The sequence below is a fragment of the Oncorhynchus tshawytscha genome, linkage group LG28 (assembly GCF_018296145.1).
Source record: "Oncorhynchus tshawytscha isolate Ot180627B linkage group LG28, Otsh_v2.0, whole genome shotgun sequence".
NCBI classification, from domain to species: domain Eukaryota; kingdom Metazoa; phylum Chordata; class Actinopteri; order Salmoniformes; family Salmonidae; genus Oncorhynchus; species Oncorhynchus tshawytscha.
In genome coordinates this window covers 37,209,161-37,236,881 of record NC_056456.1, presented here as the reverse complement: position 1 = coordinate 37,236,881, position 27,721 = coordinate 37,209,161, and the positions used below count along the sequence as shown (strand labels likewise).

Below are 27,721 nucleotides of genomic sequence, written 5' to 3'. Positions count from 1 at the left end.
CATGAACTGCAACTTGTACGAGGAAATGCGAATGCCAGTCAAACTGTGTTTATCAAGTGCTATTTGCTTGTGAAATTGTCATGCAATGCATTCTCCCCATTGTTGACGGTTTTTTTATTGGTTGGTGGCCAACTCTTTGATGGTATGAACCCAACTTTTTAAAGGTTTCTGTTTTTTTATGTTGTAATTTTTCCACGTTTTTATTTATTTATGGTACGACGAGATGAAGAGGGCCTGTATTTACAGTCTGAAGACTGCTTATGTGTCCTCCAATATGGGATGGGGGTTTATCTGTGAGGCGGCGGTGCTGCTGTCCTTCATCTGCGATTGGGTCATCCATGATTATTGATGAATATACTATCAATTCAGTTTCACATTGTTAATATGTGACTGGAATTGACTGACCCTGTTTGTAGCTTCGTTGTCTTTTTATATCTGGTGTGTTTTTGTTCTACCTTTTTTTGTAATTTTTTTTAGTATTACATTGTTATTCATTACTGCATTTTGGGGTTTTCGAGCTTGCAAGAAAGGCATTTCACTGTACTTCTGTAAGACATGTAAAAATACATGTAAAACTTGAAACTAACTTATAAATGCCTTTTTCACTAGTTAAACTGTGGAATCGCATCAGAACTCAACATAATAAGCATGTCATGGAACTCTATGAATATGAAGTGAAGTCTATGAAGTCTATGAAGTCTATGAAGTGAAGTCTATGAAGTGAAGTCTATGAAGTCTATGAATTTGAACGGTTAGTCCCAACCCCATCCCTTAACTGTTTCCCAAAGCAGTGGTGGGGTGGCTACTTTTTAAGTGATTTGCTTTTTTTAAAGGTGACCTTGTGTGGCCTGAAATGTAGTTAGGCTATTCAAAACAATGGGCCTCTCACGTTATTACCATCTCCAATAAATATCCAATAAATAGGATACTGTTGCTTTCTACTTCACGTCCAATCACAGGATTTGGAGACGGTGCATACAGTGAATGGTTTTAATGCCAGAAATAAAGGTAGTTCTAGTAGTGAAAATCTACACACCCCTTACACATTATTCACATTCTGCTGTCTTTGAATTTAATCTAGAAAAATGATCAAATTTGTTTTTCTACAGAACTACACCCCCCCCATTATTTTTTTCCAAACCATTTTTTCAACCACCTGATATTCAAGCATATTTTAAGTCAGGACTCTGACTTGACCACTCAGCAACACTCAACACCTCTTGGAAAGCCATTCTGGCGTGTCTTAACCATGAAAATGTGTGTAATTGTCTTGCTGAAAAATAAAGCTATTCCAGGGTTAGGTTTTGAAAATACTTTTTTCATTTACTTTTTACCCGGGCTTTGCTCCTTTTCATATTTATTTTAATCACAACAAACTCCCCGGTCCCTGCTGATGACAAGCATACCCATAACATGATGCCTCACATCAGGGTGTCAGGCTCTCATCACAATATCTCTGTGCATTCAAATTACCATTGATTTTTAAAATGCAATTTTTGTCTGTAGCTCATACCTGCCCATACCAGAATGCCAAGCCACCATGGGGAACTCTGTTCACAACGTTGACATCTGCAAACTGCTCGCCTACACGACGCCATACACGTGGTCGTCACTTGAGGCTGGTTGGATGTACTGCCAAATTCTCTAAAACTACATTGGAGGCTGCTTATGGTAGAGAAATTAACATTTAATTCTAAGGCAACAGCTCTGGTGGACATGCCTGTAGTCAGCATGCCAATTGCACGCTCCCTCAACTTGACTTGAGACATCTGTGGCATTGTGTTGGGTGACAACTGCACTTTTTAGAGAGACCTTTTAAACGTTTTATTCATAGATTTTGAAACAAAAACAGTACAACCCCTCACCCCCTCCCGCTCCCTTCAAACCACCCACCCAACAAGGCATCTATAAAAGTAAGTTAAATAAGTAAGAAACAAACAGTAATAGAAACAAACAAAATAAATAAAAAAATAAGTTCAATAAATTCTTATCAGCACAAATGACCACTAGAACAGACTGCTTACCAAACGATGCAAGTTGCACAAAGTAAAAGACAGGCTCTCCAGGTATTGTATTAATGGAGACCAGGTTAAGTCAAACTTTGTTGGGACCCAAGCACAGAAAGGCAGATTAATGTGGAGTATTATGTCGTACAATCTGGAGATTGTGCCCTTCGGATAAGGGTTAAGATCTAAGCACCTCTGGACTTGACACTTAGTAGGCTTGAGTGGAAATGAAGGGAATTTTTTTTTTGGCAAATCTGTGTATCGAATAAAAATAAGTGGTTATTGGGAATATTATGGTCAACACTCAGAGTATCGAATGAGACTAATGTGTTATCAACAAATGGGTCACAAAAAAACATCACACTGTTCCTATGCCAAAACTGGAATGCCAGGTCAATCTGTGACCCTGGGAAGAGATGATTCATGTTAATGGAGAGAAGCCGCTTGCGTGTTTAAAAGTGATTTTGGAAATGGGACCAGATTTTAAGCGAGTTCTTTAACTAGAGGTGGACCAATTTTATGATTTTACAACGCCGATACCGATTTTAATATATATATTTTTTATTAGATTTTTTTTTGTAATAATGACAATTACAACAATACTAAATGCACACTTATTTTAACTTTAATATAATACAAAAATCGAATTATTTAGTGTAAAATAAATAATGAAACGTGCTCAATTTGGTTTAAATAGGGCAAAGAAATGTTGGAGAAGAAATTAAAAGTGCAATATGTGCCAGGTAAAAAAATAAAAAGCTAACTTTTAAATTCCTTGCTCAGAATATATGAAAGTATATGAATATATGAAATGAAAATAGATGAAAGCTGGTGGTTCAATATTCCCAGTTAAGAAGTTTTTTTTAGGTTGTAGTTATTATAAGAAATATGACATGTCGACTATTTCTCTCTCTACCATTTTATATTTCATATGCCTTTTGACCTAATCTCAGGAGTTGTTAGGCTTGAAGTCATAAACAGGACTGTGTTTGAAGGAATGGTTACGAGCTTGCTGCTGCATACCACCGCTCAGTCAGACTGCTCTATCATAGACTTAATTATAATAAACACAGAAATACTCGTTTTTGGTCATGGTCATATCCGGAACCTATAATTTCAAAAACAAAAGGTTTATTCTGTCAGTGAAATACGGAGCCGTTCTGTACTTTATCGAATGGGTGGCATCCCTAAGTCTAAATATTGCTGTTACATTTCACAACCTTCAATGTTATGTCACAATTATGTAAAATTCAGGCAAATTAGTTCGTAATGAGCCAGGTGGCCCAAACTGTTGCATATACCCTGACTCTCCGTGCAATGAACGCAAGAGAAGTGACAATTTCCCTAGTTAATATATATTTGTACCTTTTTATTTAACCAGGTAGGCTAGTTGAGAACAAGTTCTCATTTACAATGGCGACCCGGCCACGATAAAGCAAAGCAATTCGACACAAACAACAACACAGAGTTACACATGAAATAAACAAACATACAGTAGAAAGTCTATATACATTGTGTGCAAGGGAGGTAAGGCAATAAATAGGCCATGGTGGCAAAATAATTACAAAATAGGAATTAAACACTGGAGTGATAGATGAGTGTGCGAGTAGTGATACTGGGGTGCAAAGGAGCAAGATAAATAAATACAGTATGCGGATAAGGTAGTTGGATGGGCTATTTACAGATGGGCTGTGTACAGGTGCAATGATCTGTGAGCTGCACTGACAGCTGGTGCTTAAAGCTAGTGAGGGAGATATGAGTCTCCAGCTTCAGTGATATTTGCAGTTCGTTCCAGTCATTGGCAGCAAAGAACTGGAAGGAGAGGCGGCCAAAGGAGGAATTGGCTTTGGGGGTAACCAGTGAGATATACCTGCTGGAGCGCCTGCTACGCGTGGGTGCTGCTATGGTGACCAGTGAGCTGAGAAGGTGGGGCTTTACCTAGCAGAGACTTGTAGATGACCTGGAGCCAGTGGGTTTGGCGACGAGTATGAAGTGAGGGCCAGCCAACGAGAGCATACAGGTCGCAGTGGTGGGTAGTATATGGTGCTTTGGTGACAAAATAGATGGCACTGTGATAGACTGCATCCAATTTGTTGAGGAGTGTTGGAGGCTATTTTGTAAATGACATCGCTGAAGTTGAGGATCGGTAGGATGATCAGTTTTACGAGGATATGTTTGGCAGCATGAGTGAAGGATGCTTTGTGCGAAATAGGAAGCCAATTCTAGATTTAACTTTGGATTGGAGATGTTTTATGTGAGTCTGGAAGGAGAGTTTAGTCTAACCAGACACCAAGGTATTTGTAGTTGTCCACATATTTTAAGTCAGAACCGTCCAGAGTAGTGATGCTGGACGGGCATGCAGGTGCGGGCAGCGATCGGTTGAAGAGCATGCATTTAGTTTTACTTGTATTTAAAGAAGGGTCAGAGGTATACCGAATGGTGTCATCTGTGTAGAGGTGGATCAGAGAATCACCAGCAGCGGGAGCAACATTGATGTATACAGTGAAGAGAGTTGGCCTGAGAATTTAACCCTGTGGCACCCCCATAGACTGCCAGAAGTCCAGACAACAGGCTCTCCAATTTGACACCCTGAACTCTCAGAAGTAGTTGGTGAACCAGGCGAGGCAATCATTTGAGAAACCAAGGCTGTTTAGTCTGCCGATAAGAATGTGGTGGTTGACCGAGTCGAAAGCCTTGGCCAGGTCGACGAATACGGCTGCACAGTATTGTCTCTCTTCGATGGTGGTTATATCGTTTAGGACCTTGAGCGTGGGTGAGGTGCACCCATGACCAGCTCTGAAACCAGATTGCATAGCGGAGAAGGTACGGTGGGATTCGAAATGGTCGGTATTCTGTTTAATTTTGCTTTCGAAGACCTTAGAAAAGCAGGGTAGGATAGATATAGGTCTGTAGCAGTTTGGGTCAAGAGTGTCCCCACCTTTGAAGAGGGGGATGACCGCAGCTGCTTTCGAATCTTTGGGAATCTGACAATACAAAAGAGGGGTTGAACAGGCTAGTAATAGGGGTTGCAACAATTTCGGGAGATAATTTCAGAAAGAGAGGGACCAGAATGTCTAGCCCGTCTGATTTGTAGGGGTCCAGATTTTGCAGCTCTTTCAGAACATCAGCTATCTGGATTTGGATGAAGGAGAAATGGGGGAGGCTTGCTGTGGGGGGTGCAGGGCTGTTGACCGGGGTAGGGGTAGCCAGGTAAATAGCATGGCCAGCCACAGAAAAATGCTTATTGAAATACTCAATTATAGTGGATTTATCGGTGGTGACAATGTTTCCTAGCCTCAGTGCAGTGGGCAGCTGGGAGGAGTTGCTCTTATTCTCCATGGACTTTACAGCCCCATAACTTTTTTGAGTTTTTGCAACAGGATGCACATTTCTGCTTGAAAATGCTAGCCTTAGCTTGCCTAATTGCCTGTGTATATTGGTTCTTAACTTCCCTGAAAAGTTGCATATCACGGGGGCAATTCGATGCCAATGCAGAATGCCACAGCATGTTTTTATGCTGGTCAAGGGCAGTGAGGTCTAGAGAGAATCAATTGCTATATCTGTTCCTGGTTCTACATTTTTTTGAATGGGGCTTGCTTATTTAAGATGGTGAGGAAGACACTTTTTAAGAATAACCAGGCATCCTCTACTGACGGGATGAGGTCAATATCCTTCCAGGATACCCGGGCCAGGTCGATTAGAAAGGCCTGTTCGCTGAAGTGTTTTAGGGAGTGTTTGACAGTGATGAGGGGTGGTCGTTTGACCGCAGACCCATTACGGATGCAGACAATGTGGCAGTGATCGCTGAGATCTTGGTTGAAGACAGCAGAGGTGTATTTGGAGGGCAAGTTGGTTAGGATGACATCTATGAGGGTGCCTGTGTTTACAGCTTTGGGGTTGTAGCTGGTAGGTTCATTGATAATTTGTGTGATTGAGGGCATCAATCTTCAATTGTAGGATGGCCGGGGTGTTAAGCATGTCCCAGTTTAGGTCACCTAGCAGCACGAGCTCTGCAGACAAAGGTATGGTAGGATGTGAATACAGTGGAGGTAAACCTAGGCATTGAGTGATGATGAGAGAGTTATTATCTCTAGAAACATCATTTAAACAGGTGATGTCATCGCATGTGTGGGAGGTGGAACTAAAGGGTTGGATAAAGTATATTGAGCAGGGCTAGAGGCTCTACAGTGAAATAAGACAATATTGCCTGCTAACATTAATTTATTTTTACTAAGTATGCAGGTTTTAAAAAATATTTACTTCTGTGTATTGATTTTAAGAAAGGCATTGATGTTTATGGTTAGGTATATTCATGCAACGATTGTTCTTTTTTCGCGAATGTGCTTTTGTTAAATCGTCACCCATTTGGCGAAGTAGGCTGTGATTCCATGATAAATTAACAGGCACCACATTGATTATATGCAACGCAGGACAAGCTAGTTAAACTAGTACTATCATCAACCATGTGTAGTTTACTAGTGATTATGTGAAGATTGAATGTTTTTTATAAGTTTAATGCTAGCCAGCAATTTACCTTCGCTCCTTGCTGCACTCGTGTAACAGGTGGTCAGCCTGCCATGTAGTTTTCTCGTGGAATGCAATGTAATCGGCATCCAAAAATGCAGAGTTACTGATTTTTGTTCTGAGAACTTGAAATCGGTCGACCTCTATTTACAATGGGGTTCAAAACATGGGTGTCAAGGTTCATGAGGAGCACAGGAGCGAGAAGTTGGAAGGCTTGACTGTAACTCCATAATGGCCCAAGTTGGACCAGCCTTGTTTTCAAATGTAGAAACCCAATAAACACATTTTATATATATTTGCTGACCTGTAGTAGTGTAAAAAATTGGGAAGGCCTAGCCCGCCTGGGAGCTTAGGTCTCTCTAGATAGACCTTTCTCATTTGTGGATTTGACTTATTCCAAATGAAGTTGAAAAATGTAGATGTAACCAGAGACTCTGGGTTCGCGCCCAGGCTCTGTCGCAACTGGGAGGTCCGTGGGGCAACGCACAATTGGCCTAGCGTCGTCCGGGTTAGGGAGGGTTTGGCCGGTTGGGATATCCTTGTCTCATTGCGCACTAGCGACTCCTGTGGCAGGCCGGGCGCAATGCACGCTAACCAGGTCGCCAGGTGCACGGTGTTTCCTCTGACACATTGGTGCAGCTGGCTTCCGGGTTGGATGCGCGCTGTGTTAAGAAGCAGTGCGGCTTGGTTGGGTTGTGTTTCAGAGGACGCATGGCGGAGGACGCATGGCTTTCGACCTTCGTCTCTCCCGAGCCCCTACGGGAGTTGTAGCGATGAGACAAGATAGTAACTACTAACAATTGGATACCACGAAAAAGGGGGTAAAAATGTAATAAACATTTTCTTTTTAAGAAATGTAGCTGTCCAGTTTGAACGTCGACTTTGGCAGAAAAATGGGAATAATTTGCAATAAGTACAAAAACCTTGGCAGTAGTCATCTTAACAGAATTAATGCGACCTAATAATGGAATGGGAAGAGACGACCACCTTATGAAATCCTTCCTAGTGCGCTCCAGGAGTGTTTAGAAGTTGTTTAAACAGAGCTTTAAATGAGTGTGTGACTTTTATCCCCAAATAAGTAAAGACCTGATGCTCTGCCTTAAATGGGAAATTGACCCAATTCCTTCTGCTAACTGATTAATGGGGAGGAGCACACTTTTTGTTAGGTTTAACTTATAACCAGAGAATGTCCCAAAACCTTGTAGCATGTCCAAGAGAGAGGGTATAAACTCCACAGGGTTAGAGATGTATAAAAGAAGATTGTCTGCATATAATTACAGTGCCTTGCGAAAGTATTCGGCCCCCTTGAACTTTGCGACCTTTTGCCACATTTCAGGCTTCAAACATAAAGATATAAAACTGTATTTTTTTGTGAAGAATCAACAACAAGTGGGACACAATCATGAAGTGGAACGACATTTATTGGATATTTCAAACTTTTTTAACAAATCAAAAACTGAAAAATTGTGCGTGCAAAATTATTCAGCCCCCTTAAGTTAATACTTTGTAGCGCCACCTTTTGCTGCGATTACAGCTGTAAGTCGCTTGGGGTATGTCTCTATCAGTTTTGCATCGAGAGACTGACATTTTTTCCCATTCCTCCTTGCAAAACAGCTCGAGCTCAGTGAGGTTGGATGGAGAGCATTTGTGAACAGCAGTTTTCAGTTCTTTCTACAGATTCTCGATTGGATTCAGGTCGTCATCCCAATTAGGACCATAGAGGTTAGCCTAGAATAACCTGTGTGCTAAACAATTTCCCCATCACCATCTGCCATTAGTATCTGAAATTACTTTGGAGGAGACAAATGGGGTGCTTTTTTCTGATAAGGATGGCTGCCCCTCTGGCCTTAGTAACATAGTTGGAGTGAAATATTTGGTCTACCCATCCTCTCTTTAGTTTGTCATGGTCTCTGGACCGGAGATGGGTCTCTTGGAGAAAAACAACGAACGGATTTAAGGACTTAAGATGAGCATACACTCGGCTACGCTTCACCACCTGGTTCATTCCTTTCATGATCCAGCTTGTGGCGCCTAGAGTATGTGAATTAGGCATAGTAATCAGAAATGAATGTAAGTACAATCTCATGGTCAGTGTGCTGAAAGGTCAGAGTAATAAAGAAAAGGGGAAAAAACGGCTAAAAACAACAAAATAGCCAGAAAACCTTGGACCCCTATGCTGGTCTTCCCCCTGTTGGAAGGCTGCATCTACCTCTCCTAGACTAGAGCAAAATGCTACCATGTTAAACTGAACCTCTTCTTCATGACTACCACCGTGTAGTCCGGGTAAATGTGAATATTCTGGCCATAGTGGGTGATGGGAGCCTCTCACGTTGCCTTAGGGAAGACCTCCTCCTCCTGAAGGTAGTGGAATTGAACTACTATGGTTCTGGGCGGCTCCCCATTCTTTGGTGCAGACTGTATGCTTCTGTACTCCCTGTCAAGGTTGGGGGCGTAAATCAAGGCCTAGAATTTCCTGTAGCAGTTTAGCTATGGACAGGGTAGGCCGCATTCCGCCTACGGTCTCGAGTCCCTCTCTCCCGCCGAAAATGCGACAGTTCCCCTGGCGCTGTCTGTTCTCGAGGTCCTCAACCTTGGAAGTGAGTTTGACGACATCTGATGATGAACGACTCAGACACGTATGTGGCAGGGTCTACAGACAATCACGGACTACAAAGGGAGTCTGCGATGTCTTGCTTCCGGATAAGCTAAACACCTTTTTCGCCCACTTTGAGTATAACACAGTGCCACTGACGCGGCCAGCTATCAAGGACTGTGGGTTCTCCTCCGTGGCCGACGTGAATAAGACATTTAATCGCGAAGCCACGTCCTCAGAGTATGCGCAGACCAGCTGGCTGGAGTGTTTACAGGCATATTCAATCTCTCCCTATCCCAGTCTGCTCTCCCCACATGCTTCAAGATGTCCACCACTGTTCCTCTACCCAAGAAAGCAAAGGTAGCTGAACTAAATGACTATCGCCCCGTAGCACTCACTTCTGTCATCACAAAGTGCTTTGAGAGATTAGTCAAGGATCATATCACCTCTACCTTAACTGACACCCTAGACCCACTTCAACTTGCTTACCACTCCAGTAGATCCACAGATGATGCAATCACACTGCACACTGCCCTATCCCATCTGGGCAAGAGGAAAACCTATGTAAGAATGCTGTTCATTGACTATAGCTCAGGATTCAACACCATAGTACCCTCCATGCTCATCGTTAAACTCGGAGCCCTGGGTCTGAACCCCGCCCTGTGCAACTAGGTCCTGGTCTTCCTGACGGGCCACCCCAAGGTGGTGAAGGTAGGAAACATCACCTCTGCTCTGCTGATCCTCATCATAGGGGACCCACAAGGGTGCGTGCTCAGCCTCCTCCTGTACTCCGTTTACCCATAACCGCGTGGCCACACACGCCTCCAACGACACAACAGTAGTAGGCCTGATTACAAACAATGATGAGACAGCCTACAGGGAGGAGGTGAGGTCCCTGGGAGTGTGGTGCCAGGAAAATAACCTCTCACCCAACATCAACAAAACAAAGGAGCTGATAGTGGACTTCAGGAAACAGCAGAGCACCCCTATCCACATTGATGGGACCGCAGTGGACAAGGTGGAAAGCTTCAAGTTCCTTGGTAAACATCACTGACAAACTGAAATGGTCCACCCACACAGACAGTGTGGTGAAAATGGCGCAAGAGCACCTCTTTCAATTTTAGGAGGCTGAAGATATTTGACTTGGCATCTAAAACCCTGACAAACTTTTACAGATGCACAATTGAGAGCATCCTGTCAGGATGTATCACCAGCTGGTACGCCAACTACACCGCCCGCAATCACAGGATTTTCCAAAGGGTGGTGCGGTCTTTCCCAACGCATCACCGGGGGCAAAGTACTTGCCCTCCAGGACCCCTACAGGACCCCTACAGGAAGTCATTGACTTGTCACAGGAAGGCCAAAAATATCAAGGATAACGACCACCCGAGCCACTGCCTGTTCACCCCGATATCATCCAGAAGCCGAGGTCAGTACAGGTGCATCAAAGCTGGGACCGAGAGACTGAAAAACAGATTATATCTCAAGGCCATCAGACTGTTAAATAGCCATCACTAGCATCTTAGAGGCTGCTGCCCTATATACATAGACTTGAAATCACTGGCCACTTTAATGTTTACATTTTTTAAATTAAACCCCATATTTTGCATTACTCATCTCACATGTATATGCTGCATTCTATTCATTGCTCATCCAAATATTGATATATTCTTAATTCCTTTACGTTAGATTTGTGTGTATTGTTAGATATTACTGCACTGTTGGAGCTAGAAATGCAAGCATTTCGCTACACCCACAATAACATCTGCTAAACATGCGTATGTGACCAATAACATTTGATTTGTAATGATGATCATTCTGTTTTAATCAGCTTCTTGATATGCAACACCTGTCAGGTGGATGTATTATCTTGGTAAAGGAGAAATGCTCACTAATAGGGATGTAAACACATTTGTGCACAACATTTTAGAGAAATAAGCCATTTGTGTGTATGGAACTTTTCTGGGATCTTTTATTTCAGCTCATGAAACATGGGACCAGCACTTGTTTGTGTTTTTTTGTTAATAAGAGAACATTTTCCAATTTACAATCAATTCTTTCACTTTGTAAATGTGGGGTAGGTTGTTGTAGATCATTAGAACATGCACATTTATTCCTTTATTTAGATTATGTTTTAAGACAGAAAATGTTAAGACTATGCAAGGGGTGTGTAGACTTTCACTAGCGACTATCTTACTTGTGTTGACCCCGTTTTGCTCTCCAGACAGGATAGCGTGCAGTCAGTTTGGAACGGGATCATTTCCTTTTGATCCCTTACAGCGTGAGTCCGAAGAGCATTGACTTATTCAATTTAGACTCATTTACGCAAATAGAACTAATGTAAATGTGTGGGGGTTTTTTTCTAACATGTTCTTATACTGTCCTTTGCAACTCCCTGTCAGGTGTGGTAGATGGTTCAGTTGTTCAACGACCAGACATATTTTGGGGATACTTGAGTCATACACTGTGTACAAAACGTCAGGAACACCTGCTCTTTCCATGACGTAGCTTTTATTACAACCGGTCAGTCAATGATTACTTTTTTTTTTGTACACTCAGTGTCTATTCTAGAACATATTGGAAGTTGTAAACAATGTTTGTTCATTTTTAAATGGTCCAAGCTTTGCTTCTGTACCTCTAAAATGAACCACTATAACATGCAGCACAAATCCAGGGTTCATTTGAATATGTCTAAGAAATCCTAATTTTCTTTGAAGTAATCACTGATCTGACATGTCTGGATTGGTGGAAAACTTTCACCTATTCAATTGATTTGTATCACTGATTGCCTCAAGGAGGGGAAGAAGGAGGGAAGCATTATACATTTCTTTGTCTGACTTTTGTTGAACAGATGGAGGATGACAATGGGGAAAGATGGAGATGTGTCATATGACAGTAGGCCAGATTCTAACCTATGCCAACACTGGAGACCGGCTTTACCCCTAGAGCAGCCAGGCCACGGAGGAAAGCATTTTAACAGTTTCGAAGAGGGCTGACTAATACTTTGGACCTACGCTTTCCTCTGTTTTTGTAGGTGAGTCAGGGGAATGTCCCGGGCATCGAGACTGCCTCACTGGCCATGGACACAGAGGAGGGGGTGGAGGTGGTGTGGAACGAAGTGCAGTTCTCCGATAAGAAGGTCTTCAAATCTCACGAGGTATCTTTTTAATAATCCTGTCCTGATTGTTTTATTTATTATTCCCCCCATTTTTTTAAAAGGCAGAATCTGTTTTTTTTTTTTTAAAGAGAGAAAAAAAAGAAGTTTGACCTGGCAGGACTAGGAAGGTAGATATTTTTGTCGTGCGTGTCAAAGAATGATGTTGATAACCGGCTTTGAGAGCTCATGGGGCGGGCAGGTAGCCTAGTGGTTAGAGCATTGGACCAGTAACCAAAAGGTTGTGCGATCAAATCCCCGAGCTGACAAGAAGTTTGTCATTCTGAACAAGGCAGTTAACCCACTGTTCCAAAGCCATCATTGTAAATAAGAATGTGTTATTTAACTGACTTGCCTAGTTAAATAAAGATAGTAAAACATTTCAGAAGTGTGGGTCTTCATGGTTGTTTGTCTTGCAGGATCGAATGAGGGAGATGTTTGAGAGCCTGATGCATGTAGATCACCCCAACATTGTCAAGTTCCATAAGTACTGGCTGGACACCAGGGAGAGTCGGGCGAGGGTGAGGGACATGAGCACGCATGACCTTGGTCTCTCTCTCACACACACACACACACACACACACACACACAGGTAACCAGTACATACTGTACACAGGAACAAACTGTCAGCATCTGGGAGAAGTAATTACCCTCCTTTTTTTTTAAAGTCCATTCAAAACGGCTTGTGAATTTCAATGACTATAGTATATGGATATATAATTTTACACCTTTTCGGATAAACAAGTTTTTCCAAGAACACTGATGTCCCCCCAACCACTCATTATATCTCCATGTCTATCTCCAAACTCAGGTGATCTTCATCACAGAGTACATGTCATCAGGCAGTCTCAAGCAGTTCTTAAAGAAAACAAAGAAAAACCACAAGACCATGAATGTCAAGGTGAGTCCATTCCATAGAGAATGATAGAGGCCTCTAATGACCAAAAGGCTGAGGGCTTCCACCATTTTAAAGTAGTCAAGTGGGTGGGTAATTCCTATGGGTAGCCTGAATGGCGTTACCCATGCTGTCAGATCTATCATCTCTAAGGTCCATTCCTACTCGTCTTCCTCCTCCCTCATCAAACCTCAACTGGGAATAGCGCCATCTAGTGTTTGGCTTTAAAACTACCACAACATATAGGATTTAGAACGTTTCTCGTAGTCACTTATTCTGTATTTGTCTCTGGACGCATTCCAGACCACCCGCAAAGCAGTCGCGCTACACATACTAACAGATTCAAATGCTCTGCAGCAGGGCATCAGATTGCACCAGTAGGTTAAACACTTATCCAGATGGTGTAAGATTTTGTAGACGGCCACTGTTTTTGTATCTATTTAAGTCATTCAGTAAAACTGTTTCTCTGCTTGCGTCTGGTCGGTTTTTAGGCATGGAAGCGATGGTGCACTCAGATTCTGTCAGCTCTGAGGTAAGAAACCCGGCACCATTCAACCTGTCAACAAATGTGAATTTTGCTTGAAATAAACCAACTCTTGAAATCTTCTAGTCAAATTGTGGTTCAAATCTAGTTAAAATGACGTTGACTTTTTATTTTTTTTTACCAAAAGTTCAACTACAATTCAGATGACAGTGATAGAATATTGGTTTTGTATATTTTGTGTGAACTCTATTTATTCAGTGATATATCTAAAGGATAGTGGTGGAAAAAGTACCCAATTGTCATACTTGAGTAAAAGTAAAGACACCTTAATAGAAAATGACTCAAAAGTGAAAGTCACCCAGTAAAATCCTACTTAAGTAAAAAAAAAAAAAAAGTATTTGGTTTTAAATATACTTAAGTGTAAATCATTTCAAATTCCTTATTAAGCAAACCAGATGTGTTTTTAAAATGTACTGTTAGCCAGGGGCACACTCCAACACTCATACATAATTTTCAAACAAAACATTTATTTAGTGAGTCCACCAGATCAGATGCCGTAGGGATGACCAGGGATTTTCTCTTTAAGTGAGTGAATTAGACCATTTTCCTGTCCAGCTAAGCATTCAAAGGGAAATTGTATGGAGTAAAAAAGTACATTATTTTCCTCAGGAATGTAGTGAAGTAAAAGTAGTAAAAAATATCAAAAGTAAAGTACAGATAGATACCTGAAACTACTTAAGTAAAAATACTTTAAAGTACTTAAGTACTTATAATAAAATAAATAAATAAAACTGAAGTACTTTACACCACATGGTAACAAGAGAAAAAAAGAAGATGGCGGCTCCACAAAGCAGTATCCCAGCAGGTTTAGGGGAGAATCTGACTGCCATGTTTCTTAAATTGTATTATATTTAACTACTATAAATAAGCAACTTTAACATCAAGCTGAACGATGTGAAACTGCTTCTCCTGTAGAAGATTTATGAAGTAGATTATACACAGCACATGACAAGACATAATATATTACTGACATTTGATTTTAACACAGGACAGAAATCACACGCACGCAAAAAGGTTAGTTTTTTTTAATATGAATGCGAATTTATATCCTTAGTTATCTGCATTCCTGCCACCCGCCCATAGTCCATGGTAACTTGACGTGTGACACCATCTTTATCCAGCACAACGGACTCATCAAGATCGGCTCGGGTATGTGGTCTACAGGGCAAGGAGGGGGGGGAAGAGAGTACCAGTACTCCACCGTTTTCCCTGACGCTAGTTGGATTTAAATCATAGGAATAGGAAAATGCTATGCTTTTAAAACCGTCAGAGGTAGTACACAAGTGGACATTTGCAGGGAAAAGATTGGAGAATTACAACGCGGGTGTTTATCTAATCACCAAAAAACAAAGAACAATGGTAATAAGACACTGCTGTTACTGATGTACCCCTCTAACAGACCTACAGTGATATCACATTCTATTAAGTTGAATGGGGATTACAGTACCAGTCAAAAGTTTGGACACCTACTCATTCAAGGGTTTTTCTTTTCTTTTTACTATTTTCTACATTGTAGAATAATAGTGAAGACATCAAAACTATAAAATAACACATGGAAAATAACACATGGAATCATGTAGTATCCAAAAAAAGTGTTCAACAAATCAAAATATATTTTCGATTCTTCAAAGTAGCCACCCTTTGGCTCATCAGACCAAAGGACATATTTCCACCAGTCTGTCCATTGCTCCTGTTTCTTGTCCTTTTGGTAGTAGTTTCTTTGCAGCAGTTCGACCAGTTGATGGTGAAATGTGTCTTGAACTCTGAAGCATTTATTTGGTATTTAGGCTGCAATTTCTGAAGCTGGCAACTAATGAACTTATCCTCTGCAGCAGAGGTAACTCTGGGTAACTTCTTTCCTGTGGTCAGTCCCTATGAGAGCCCGTTTCAACAGGTTGCTTGTTGATTTTTGCGACTGCACTTGAAGAAACTTTCAAAGTTCCTGAAGTAAAGTATTGATGGACTGTCGTTTGTCTTTACTTATTTGAGGTGTTCTTGCCATAATATGGACTTGGTGTTTTACCAAATTGGTCTGTCTTCTGTATACCACCCCTACCTTGTCACAACACAACTGATTGGCTCAAATACATTAAGAAGGAAAGATATTCCACAAACTAACTAATTGAAATGCATTCCAGGTGACTACCTCATGAAGCTGGTTTAGAGAATGCCAAGAGTGTGCAAAGCTGTCATCAAGGCAAAGGGTGGCTGGATACTTTGTAGAATCTTATAAAAATATAATTTGACTTGTTTAACACTTTTTTTTTTTTTTTTTTTTTTGCTAGATTATTTCATAGTTTTGATGTCTTCGCTTTTATTCTACGTTGTAAATAAAATTAAGAAAAACCCTTAAATGAGTAGGTGTGTCCAAACTTTTGACTGGTACTGTATATAATTGAATATATACCTAACTTTTCCTCAGTTTTTCCTCTTGGGGCATGATCATTTGTTTGAATTCTCAGTGTCTTTCTGTTTTGTTTACAGTGTGGCATAGGCTGTTTGTCAATGGTAAGAATCCTATTTGTCACTGTTGTTTTTTTTCCCCCTTCTAGTCTACAATCCAACTACTAATTTAGGAACTAAGTTCTGTTGTGGTTTATGTTCTCTAGACTGCCATTCACTTGGTCAAAAAAATGGTGAATATAATCTGTTTTCGAGAGTGTGAACGAGATGGAGACTTATTTTTTTACTCTGGTCTGTTTGTCCCTTTCTTAGTTTTCCCAGAGGCGATCTACGGAAATGTGCAGCATCATCGGGATGATGAAACGAACCAGCACTATTTTGCTCCTGAATACGGCTGTAAGTGACTATCTCCCATCTTTCTTACTCTCCCTTTAACTCCATCTGCTCCTCATGCATTTGATGTAGCTCTTATTTTGGCTCGTGTGCATGAAAAATACTCCACCACCTATTCTGCCTTTCTCTTATGATAATTTAGTTAACTTTAATAGCAAATTAAGGGCAACCATTGATGCCATAGCTCCAGTAAAGTTGAAAAAGGCCACATCCAAAGGGAGAGCCCCTTGGAGTGAGAAATAATAAATGAAAGAGAAATTGCAGAAAGGCAGAGCGGAAGTGGAGAAAGGCAGTTGCAGGTCCATTGTGATATTCTGAGAGGGCAACTTGACATATATAACAAGGCAATTATGAATGCCAGACGGGCTCATTTTTCTAACATGATCACTATTAATCAGAGTAATTTGTGAGTGCTCTTCTCCACCATTGATGGCCTGATAAATCCTACACCTGCAAACCTATGTGACCTTTCCTCCACATCTAAATGTGAGTTTGCAGCATATTTCAGAGAGAAGATACCCAGCCTAATGTTGGTTATCAGTAAAGCAAGACCTGATGAGAAGGCACTATGGATTTATTTCCCCTGGTTGACACAGACATGCTCAGGAAAGTGATATCACAACTTAAGCCTCGATCCTATCCTCAACACCTTCAAAACAGTTTTTAATAGTGTATCTGAAGAAATGCAAGCTATTGTTAACCACTCCCTGTTCATAGCAGTTTTTAGTGCAGTGGGGAGAGTGCCTATGTTAAAAACCGTTCTGAAGAAAAGTAATCTGTACTGAACCAAAATATTAGCCCAACATTCAACAATTTCAACGATTTTACTGAGTTACACTTCATATAAGGGAATCGGTCAATTGAAATAAATGAATTAGGCCCTAATCTATGGATTAGACATGGGGCACAGCCATGGGTGGGCCTGGGAGAGCATAGGCCCACCCACTTGGGAGCCAGAACCAGCCAATCCGAATGAGTTTTTCCCCACAAAAGGGCTTTATTACAGACAGATATACTCCTCAGTTTCATCAGCTGTCTGGGTGACTGGTCTCAGTCGATCTCACAGGCATCGGAACGCAGAGCTTTCAAAACATGAGTCACTTCCGGATTGGATTTTTCTCAGGCTTTCGCCTGCAATATCAGTTCTGTTATACTCACAGACAATATTTTTACAGTTTTGGAAACTTTAGAGTGTTTTCTATCCTAATCTGTCAATTATATGCATATTCTAGCATCTGGTCCTGACAAAATATCCCGTTTACTCTGGGAACGTTATTTTTCCAAAAATGAAAATACTGCCCCCTAGTTACAAGAAGTTAAGAAGCCGGATGTGAAGGTCCCAGGCTAGTGTCGTTACACGTGGTCTGCGATTGTAAGGCCTGCCAAACTGTCAAATTCTCTAAAACAACATTGGAGGCGGTAGAGAAATTAACATTCTCTGGCCATAACTCTGGTGGACATTCCTGCAGTCAACATGCCAATTGATTGCTCCTTCAACTTGCGACATCTGTGGTGTTGTGAGGTCCTTTTATTTTCCCCAGCACAAGGTTCACCTGTGTAACAATCATGCTGTTTAATCAGCTTCTTGAAATGCCACACCTGTTAGGTGTATGGATTATCTTGACAAAGGAGAAATGCTTACTAACAGGGATGGAAATTAATGTGCACAATTTGAGAAATAAGCTTTTTGAGTGCAAGGAACATTTCTGGGATCTTTTATTTCAGCTCATGAAACATGGGACCAACACTTAATTTTTATTTATTTAACTTGTATTTAACTAGGCAAGTCAGTTAAGAAAACATCTTATTTACTTTGACGGCCTACACCGGCCAAACCCGGACAACACTGGGCCAAATGTGCGCCGCTCCTATGGGACTCCCAATCACGGTCGGTTGTGATACAGCCTGGATAAAAACTTGCATGTTGCATTTTTGAAATTTTTGTTCAGTATAGATTCTAACGCTCTTAGCAATCTCCAACCTTCCATTATTAAGCAAACATCTGGAGATTTTGGTGTTCAAACAGCAGTGTCAACCTAAAAAAAAAAAGGTTTACAATTCCCATCTGGTTTTCATGCCCACCACAGCACAGAGACCGCCTTAGTTAAAGTGGTCAATTATCTTTTAGAGCCATCAGACGCCAAACAGCTCTCTGTCCTTGTACTCTTAGATTTAAGTGCTGCATTCGACACTGTTGACCATGATGTCCTTCTGGGCAGACTGTGGAGACGTGTGTTGGCCTCTCCAGTCCAGTTCTAAATTGGTTTAGAACTGGGTTTTTTTTGTCACCCTTGGTGAACAACACTCAGAGAAAATACATTCCACAAGGTTCTATTTCCGGTACTGAGTCCGGTGCTGTTCAGTTAATATATGTTAACCCTTGGCAGCGTTATCAGAAAGCACAGCATTGATTTTCACTGCTACGCATATGTAACACAACTTTACATTTCTGTGTCACCAGAGGATTTTAGCTCCATGGATAAATTATTAAGCTGTATTGGTGATTGTAAATAATTGGGTGGCTCACAACTTCCTCCAGCTAAATTAAGACAAGACCGAGGTACTTATTGTTGGAGCCAAAGCACAGAGGGAGAATCTAGCCACACATTATAATTCACGGGCAAGAAAGATAAAAATCCAGGTGAAAAACCTAAGTGGTATTTTACATTCTGAGCTAAATTTCGAATCACAATTTAGGAATGTGACGGCTTTTTACCACCTGAGGAACATTGCCAATGTGCATCTGTTTCTCTCAGGCTGACAGAGACTCATCCATGCTTTTATTACAAGCAGGCTTGACTACTACTGTAATGCTCTCCTGTCTGGTCTACCCAAGAATGCCATTGGCCAGCCTCAAAACATACAGAATGCTGCAGCGTGGTTACTGACCAAGACCAGACGGAGAGCACACATTACACCAGTTTTAAGGTCCCTGCACTGACTGCCTGTGAGTTTTAGAATACATTTTAAGATTCTTATATTGGATTTTAAATCAGTCCACCATTGTGCACCCCAGCACATGTCAGACATGCTTTTAAGTTATGTTCCCACTAGGTCCCTCCGGTCCTCTGACAATGGCCTTTGAACTATCCCAAAGCCTGGGACCAAACGGCATGGAGAGGCAGCCTTTAGTTACTATGCCCCCAGCCCTCTGCCAGAGAACCTGAGGGGACCAAGAGGCATGGAGAGGCAGCCTTTAGTTACTATGCCCCCAGCCCTCTGCCAGAGAACCTGAGGGGACCAAGAGGCATGGAGAGGCAGCCTTTAGTTACTATGCCCCCAGCCCTCTGCCAGAGAACCTGGGGGACCAAGAGGCATGGAGAGGCAGCCTTTAGTTACTATGCCCCCAGCCCTCTGCCAGAGAACCTGAGGGGACCAAGAGGCATGGAGAGGCCCCCAGCCCTCTGCCAGCCTGGAGAGGCAGCCTTTAGTTACTATGCCCCCAGCCCTCTGCCAGAGAACCTGAGGGGACCAAGAGGCATGGAGAGGCAGCCTTTAGTTACTATGCCCCCAGCCCTCTGCCAGAGAACCTGCCAAGAGGCATGGAGAGGCAGCCTTTTACCCCAGCCCTCTGCCAGAGAACCTGAGGGGACCAAGAGGCATGGAGAGGCAGCCTTTAGTTACTATGCCCCCAGCCCTCTGCCAGAGAACCTGAGGGGACCAAGAGGCATGGAGAGGCAGCCTTTAGTTACTATGCCCCCAGCCCTCTGCCAGAGAACCTGAGGGGACCAAGAGGCATGGAGAGGCCTGAGGGGACCAAGAGGCATGGAGAGGCAGCCTTTATGGGGGACCAAGAGGCATGGAGAGCCTTTAGCATGCCTTTGAGTTACTATGCCCCCAGCCCTCTGCCAGAGAACCTGAGGGGACCAAGAGGCATGGAGAGGCAGCCTTTAGTTACTATGCCCCCAGCCCTCTGCCAGAGAACCTGAGGGGACCAAGAGGCATGGAGAGGCAGCCTTTAGTTACTATGCCCCCAGCCCTCTGCCAGAGAACCTGAGGGGACCAAGAGGCATGGAGAGGCAGCCTTTAGTTACTATGCCCCCAGCCCCTCTGCCAGAGAACCTGAGGGGACCAAGAGGCATGGAGAGGCAGCCTTTAGTTACTATGCCCCCAGCCCTCTGCCAGAGAACCTGAGGGGACCAAGAGGCATGGAGAGGCAGCCTTTAGTTACTATGCCCCCAGCCCTCTGCCAGAGAACCTGAGGGGGGCTGAAACTGTGGACATATTTAAAAGATCTTAAAACACACCTCTTTAGCTTTGCTTTTCCTTAGGGTACTTTTTCAGTCGTTCAGTTTGTATTATTTGATTTTCATCATCTATTCTTGTGTAGTAAATATTTACATTTATTTTTTCCTGTGAAGGGCATTGCATTGGATTCCATGTCTGAAATGTGCTGTAAAAATATAGCTTGATTTGATGTCATATTTTATATGCTTTGTTTTGTAAATAGTTTTTGTGTGTAGTGTACATTGAGCTGTCTTCAAATGTGTGTAATTCAGACAAAGGGGTCTCTAAATAACCTTTTCTCTTTCCTTCTCCCCTTGTCTCTGTCTCACACGCTCTGTCTCTGTCTCTCTCTCTCTCTCTCCTACACTATTCTGCTTTAGTGGCTGAGGATGTTTGCTCTATTGACATCTTCGCCTTTGGCATATGTACCCTGGAGGTAAGACAAAACAAGCCGGGGTGAAGTTTCCCCCTGGGTACAGATTTAGGATCAGGGTCTAGGGTGAACTTCACTCTACGCTGACACAAAACACTTTCTCTTGCAGTGGTCCAATAATAAACAACCAAATACCCTTTAGATACACTACATGACCAAAAGTATGTGGACACCTGCTCGTCATCGAACATCTCATTCCAAAATCGCAGTCATTTATGGAGTTGGTTCTTGCTTTTGCTGCTATAACAGCTTCCACTCTTCTGGGAAGGCTTTCCACTAGATGTTGGAACATTGCTGCGGGGACTTGCTTCCATTCAGCCACAAGATAATTGGTGGTGTTGGGCGATTTAGGCCTGGTTCGCAGTCGGCGTTCCAATTCAACCCAAAGGTGTTCAATGGGGTTGAGGTCAGGGCTCTGCAGGCCAGTCAAGTTCTCCCACACCAATCTTGACAAACTACTTTAAAAAAACATTATTTTTTAGTGGTCAGATGATGCGGATGCTATACTACAGGACTGTGTTGCTAGCACAGACTGGAATATGTTCTGCGATCCATCCAATGGCATTGAGGATTATACCACCTCAGTCACCGGCTTCAATAAGTGTATCGACGACGTCGTCCCCTCAGTGACCGTACGTACATATCCCAACCAGAAGCCATGGATTACAGGCAACAACCACACTGAGCTAAAGGCTAGAGCTACTGCTTTCAAGGATTGGGATACTAATCAGGACGCTTATAAGAAGTCCCACTATGCCCTCCGACGAACCATCAAACAGGCAAAGCGTCAATAGAGGACTAAGATTGGATCCTACTATACCGGCTCTGACGCTCATCGACGGGCAGGGCTTGCAAACGATTACGGACTACAAATGGAAACCCAGCTGCGAGCTGCCAGTGATGCGAGCCTACCAGATGGACTAAATGCCTTTTTTATGCTCGCTTCGAGGCAAACAACACTGAACCATGCATGAGAGCACCAGCTGTTCCAGACAACTGTGTGATCACGCTCTCCGTAGCTGATGTAAGACCTTTAAACAGGTCAACATTCAGACGGATTACCAGGACGTGTTTTCAGAGCATGGGTGGATCAACTGGCAAGTGTCTTCACTGACATTTTCAACCTCTCCCTGACTGAGTCTGTAATACCTATGTTTCAAGCAGACCACCGTAGTCCCTGTATCCAAGAAAGCGAAGGTATCCTGCCTAAATGACTAACGCGCTGTAGCACTCACGTCTGTAGCCATGAAGTGCTTTGAATGGCTCATGTTAACACCCTCATCCCAGAAATCCTAGACCCACTGCAATTCGCATACCGCCCCAACAGATCCACAGATGACGCAATCTCAATTCCACTTCACACTGCCCTTTCCCATCTGGATAAAAGGAACACCTATGTGAGAATGCTTTTCAATGACTACAGCTCAGCGTTCAACACCATAGTGCCCACAAAGCTAATCATTAAGCTCAGGACACTGGGACTAAACGCCTCCCTCTGCAACTGGATCCGGGACTTCCTGACGGGCTGCCCCCAGGTGGTAAAAGTAGGCAACAACACATTTGCAACGCTGATCCTCAACATGGGGGCCACTCAGGGGTGCGTCCTGAGTCCACTCTTGTACTCCCTGTTCACCCACAACTGTGTGGCCACGCACGACTCCAACGCCATCAAGTTTGCTGGCGACACAACAGTGGTAGGCCTGATCACCGACTGTTGAGACAGCCTGTAGCGAGGAGGTCAGAGAGCTGGCAGTGTGGTGTCAGGACAACAAGCTCCTATGGCGGTGCCACGTTGAAAGTCACTGAGCTCTTCCGTAAGGCCATTCTACTGCCAATGTTTGTCTATGGAGATTGCATGGCTGTGTGCTCAATTTTATACACCTGTCAGCAACGGTTGTGGCTGAAATAGCTGAATCCACAAATTTGAGGTGTGTGTGTGTGTGTGTGTGTGTGTGTGTGTGTGTGTGTGTGTGTGTGTGTGTGTGTGTGTCAAAGATGTTAATTGAAACCCATATTTATGTTATGTTCAATAGACACTTATTTTTTATTTTTTTATTTCACCTTTATTTAACCAGGTAGGCTAGTTGAGAACAAGTTTTCATTTGCAACTGTGACCTGGCCAAGATAAAGCATAGCAGTGTGAACAGACAACACAGAGTTACACATGGAGTAAACAATTAACAAGTCAATAACACAGTAGGGGGAAAAAAGGGAGTCTATACACGAAACAGGAAAAAACATTCTGATGTTTTACCTGAACTCGTCTGATAAGCCATTCTCATTTTCCGAATAAAAATGTTTCCTTTTTTTTTTTTTGCCTACTGACGCATAATATTAATCACAAATGCAAAATAAGGGTCATGTTCATTAGGTACCAAACGGAAGAAAACAGATTGAAAGAGGGAGGGACAATCTAGCCTTGGTCATGATAATAAGACCCGCCCATTTAGCTTTCTGTTTTACCGTTGTTGTCCTAATTAACACGACCCAGCACATTTTTGTTTTTGTCCTCCCCAACTTTAGATGGCAGTGTTGGAGATCCAGGCTAACGGGGACACTGTGGTATCCAAAGAGGCTATAACCAACGCCGCCCAGTCGTTAGAGGACCCACTCATAAAGGCAAGTTGCACAGGAGTAGTGGGCATACCTGGCGTTTAGGCATTTCCCACAGGGCAAAACCTGGTTGCTTTTCATATTAGTTATTTTATGACTTCCTATTTACACCTGAATCATATTTACACAAGCGCCATGCTCTACCTACTGAGCCACATGGGGACCATATACTGGTTGTATACCAGTGGAGGCTGCTGAGGGGAGGTCGGCTCGTAATAAAGGCTGAAATGGAGTCTAATTGCTGGAATGGAGGGAATATAATGGAATCAAACACATGAAAACAACGTGTTTGATTCCATTCCATTGACTCCATTCCGGCCATTGTTATGAGCTGCCCTCCCCTCAGAAGCCTCCACTGTTGAATACTGCTTGAATAAAAAGTTTTTTTTTGTTAATTGATTTTTCCGGTTGTTAAAAAGACATTAACAACACGTCTAAAAAGACGCTAACAAAACGTATACAACCGGTGTGACCAGATAAAAAAAACAATAATGACGTCATCTCAACCAGAAAACATCATTAAGGTGCCATGTGCCAAATTTGACCTGCTGGGTTAGTGCTACATTAGCTGGTATATTCTCTTCCACCTTGCAACGCTCACTTATTTCAGCATTTGAACGTGCACAACATAGCCCCAGTAAAAATGGTTTGCTTCCGCCAGGATGCCAGCATTATCTCAAAAGTAAATTTAAGAAGACACACTGCCGTAATGCAGTGGTGTGCAATGACTTTAACCCCTGGGTGTTCATTCTGGAAAAATTGGGACTAATAACCAATAATGATGGAATATTAGAATCTCCAATTATACAACTCCTAGGGATTAATTGTACTGTAGTGGTAAATGTGTGAAGGAAAGTTGGCAGCTGCTACAATACTATAATACATTGAGTCAAACTGTCGATGTGTCATCTTCGTCAGTCACTGAAAGCCACGGTTCTCTCTAATTCCCATGACACATTTCTTCCTTCCTACCAAGTGTTTGTAGTAACTCGGTGAAAGATGACAGGTCGTTTTTATATAAGCACATTGTAGGAAAGATGTCAGCAGCCGTAATGCTATATGTAACGTTACACGCCATCTTTCTTTCAATCACCAGAGGCTATGGCTCCTTCTAAATACCCAGTTCCTTCTAAATACCCAGCTCCTTCTAAATACCCAGTTCCTTCTAAATACCCAGCTCCTTCTAAATACCCAGTTCCTTCTAATTATCCAGTAATTACCCAGTTCCCCAGCTTTTACCCAGTTCCTTCCTTCTAATTATCCAGTTCCTTCTAAATACCCAGTAAAAACTCAAATACCCAGTTCCTTTTTATTAAAGCTCAAACAAAGTTTATTCAGTTCCCAAAGGTTCCTTTGTAAAAACTCAGACAGCTCAACAAAGTTTATTCACCCAAAGGGTCAGACAGCTGAACAGACAAAGACATATACACACAAGTACTGGTATTTAATCCTTTCTCCTATGCAGAGTCTCCTCCTTACACATCTGAACAGCCAATACATCTCTGTTGCTAGACAGAACTTTAGTGATATTATTACTTATTTTCCATTTGCAAATAAATTCATTAAAAATCCTGCAATGTGATTTTCTGGATTTTTTTTTCTTCTCATTTTGTCTGTCATAGTTGAAGTATACCTATGATGAAAATTACAGGCCTCTCATCTTTTTAAGCGGGAGAACTTGCACAATTGGTGGCTGACTAAATACTTTTTTGCCCCACTGTATATATTACACATAGTATAGTGCATTCGGAAAGCCTTATTCTAAAATTGATTTAAATTGGGGGCGTTTTCCCGTCAATCTACACACAATGACCAAGCAAAAACAGATTTGGATTTTTTTCTTCTAATTTATTAAAAATAAGAAACGGAAATATCACTTACATAAGTATTCAGACCCTTTACTCAGGACTTTGTTGAAGCACCTTTGGCAGCGATTACAGCCTCAAGTCCTTTTGGGTATGACACAAGCTTGGCACACATGTATTTGGAGTTTCTCCCATTCTTCTCTGCAGATCCTCCCAAGCTCTGTCAGGTTTGAGGGGGGCGCGTTGCTGCACAGCTATTGTCAGGTCTCTCCAGAGATGTTAGATCCTTTTCAAGTCCAGACTCTGGCTGGGCCACTCAAGGACATTCAGAGACTTGTCCTGAAGCCACTCCTGCGTTGTCTTGGCTGTGTGCTTAGGGTCGTTGTCCTGTTAGACTGGGGTGAAGGATCACCTTCCCAGGTCCTGAGTGCTCTGGAGCAGGTTTTCAATAAGGATTTCTCTGTACTTCGCTCCGTTCATCTTTCCCTCAATCCTGACTAGTCTCCCAGTCCCTGCCACTGAAAAAGCATGACGCTGCCACCACCATGCTTCACCGTTGGGATGGTGCCAGGTTTCCTCCAGACATGACACTGCCACCACCATGCTTCACAGTTGGTATGGTGCCAGGTTTCCTCCAGACATGACACTTGGCATTCAGGCCAAAGAGTATATCTTGGTTTCATCAGACCAGAGAATCTTGTTTCTCATGGTCAGCGAGTATTTAGGTGCCTTTTGGCAAACTCCAAGCTGGCTGTGATGTGCCATTTTACTGAGGAGTGGCTTCTGTCTGGCTACTCTACCATAAAGGCCTGATTTGGTGGAGTGCTGCAGAGATGGTTGTCCTTCTGGAAGATTCTCCCATCTCCACAGAGGAATTCTGCAGCTTTGTCAGAGTGACCATTGGGTTCTTGGTCACCTCCCTGACCAAGGCCCTTCTGCCCTGATTGCTCAGTTTGGCTTGGCAGCCAGCTCTGGGAAGAGTCTTGGTGGTTCTAAACTTCTTCCATTTAAGAATGATGGAGTCTACTGTGTTCTTGGATCTTCAATGCTGCAGAAGTGTTTTGGTACCCTTCCCCCAGACCTATGCCTTGACACAATCCTGTCTCGGAGCTCTACAGACAACTGCTTCGACCTCATGGCTTGGTTTTTGCGCTGACATGCACTGTCAGGTGTGTGCCTTTCCAAATCGTGTCCAATCCATTGAGTTTACAATAGGTGGACTCCAATCAAGTTGTCGAAACATCTCATGGATGCTCAATAGAAACAGAATGCACATGAGCAAAGGGTTTGAATACTTATGTAAAAGTATTTTAGTTTTTATAAATGTTTTTTTTTTTTAACACCTGTTTTTGCTTTGTCATTGTGGGGTAGTGTGTTGTCATTATGGGGTATTGTGTTGTCATTATGGGGTATTGTGTGTAGATTGATGAGGGGAAAACATTTATTCAATCAATTTTAGAATAAGGCTGTAATGTAGCAAAATGTAGAAAAAGTTAAGGGGTCTGAATACTTTTCAGAATCCACTGTGTATTTAAAAATCACCACGTTCCACCCAATTCCACCCAATTCCACCCACAATTCCACCCACAATTCCACCCAATTCCACCCACAATCCCACCCATGGTAGTAGTAACTCTCCATGCACCTCCCTTTTCCCTCGTCTGTTACAGGAGTTCACCCAGTCGTGTGTACGCATGGACGCCAAGAAGAGACCCACGGCCCATGACCTGCTGTTTCACAGGGTCCTGTTTGAGGTGCACTCTCTTAAGCTGCTGGCTGCCCACTGCTTTATCAACTATCAGTGTGAGTAATGTCACATCAGAGGTACATTTAGATTCTTGTCAGAAACATCCCCTTTTTTGCCGTTTACCCCCATACTGAAAGTTGAATGCAAATGTGACCATCTCTTTTCAGTCTTATTTTCCAAAATTCGAATTTTATTATTATTATTTTTTACATTGGATAAAAGTACAGACTCAGCGCTTCAAAATGGCATATCATACCCTGTAGTTGAAAAAAACATGGGGGAGTAATGCCGCTTTAAAAATGTGTAATATTTTCACAAAAGGTATTCTTTAACCAAATTGCCAAAATGGATTCTCTGAACATTATCTCACCAAGTTAGGCAAAC

General features: G+C 42.5%; 1 protein-coding gene across 3 annotated transcripts in view; it reads left to right on the top strand.

The window, feature by feature from the left end:
- LOC112227236 (nuclear receptor-binding protein 2) overlaps positions 1-27,721 on the top strand; it is a 55,505-nt gene that overhangs the window by 18,691 nt on the left and 9,093 nt on the right. For 2 of the 3 annotated variants that reach the window (XM_024392130.2, XM_024392129.2), the window contains exons 2-11: positions 12,158-12,280; positions 12,697-12,798; positions 13,089-13,178; positions 13,664-13,704; positions 14,771-14,865; positions 16,201-16,224; positions 16,432-16,515; positions 21,120-21,175; positions 23,696-23,791; positions 27,261-27,393. In XM_024392130.2, coding sequence (XP_024247898.1) covers positions 12,158-12,280; positions 12,697-12,798; positions 13,089-13,178; positions 13,664-13,704; positions 14,771-14,865; positions 16,201-16,224; positions 16,432-16,515; positions 21,120-21,175; positions 23,696-23,791; positions 27,261-27,393 — 844 coding nt within the window. The remainder of the gene's footprint in view (positions 1-12,157; positions 12,281-12,696; positions 12,799-13,088; positions 13,179-13,663; positions 13,705-14,770; positions 14,866-16,200; positions 16,225-16,431; positions 16,516-21,119; positions 21,176-23,695; positions 23,792-27,260; positions 27,394-27,721) is intronic. The other variant, XM_042308181.1, reaches the window with a different exon arrangement.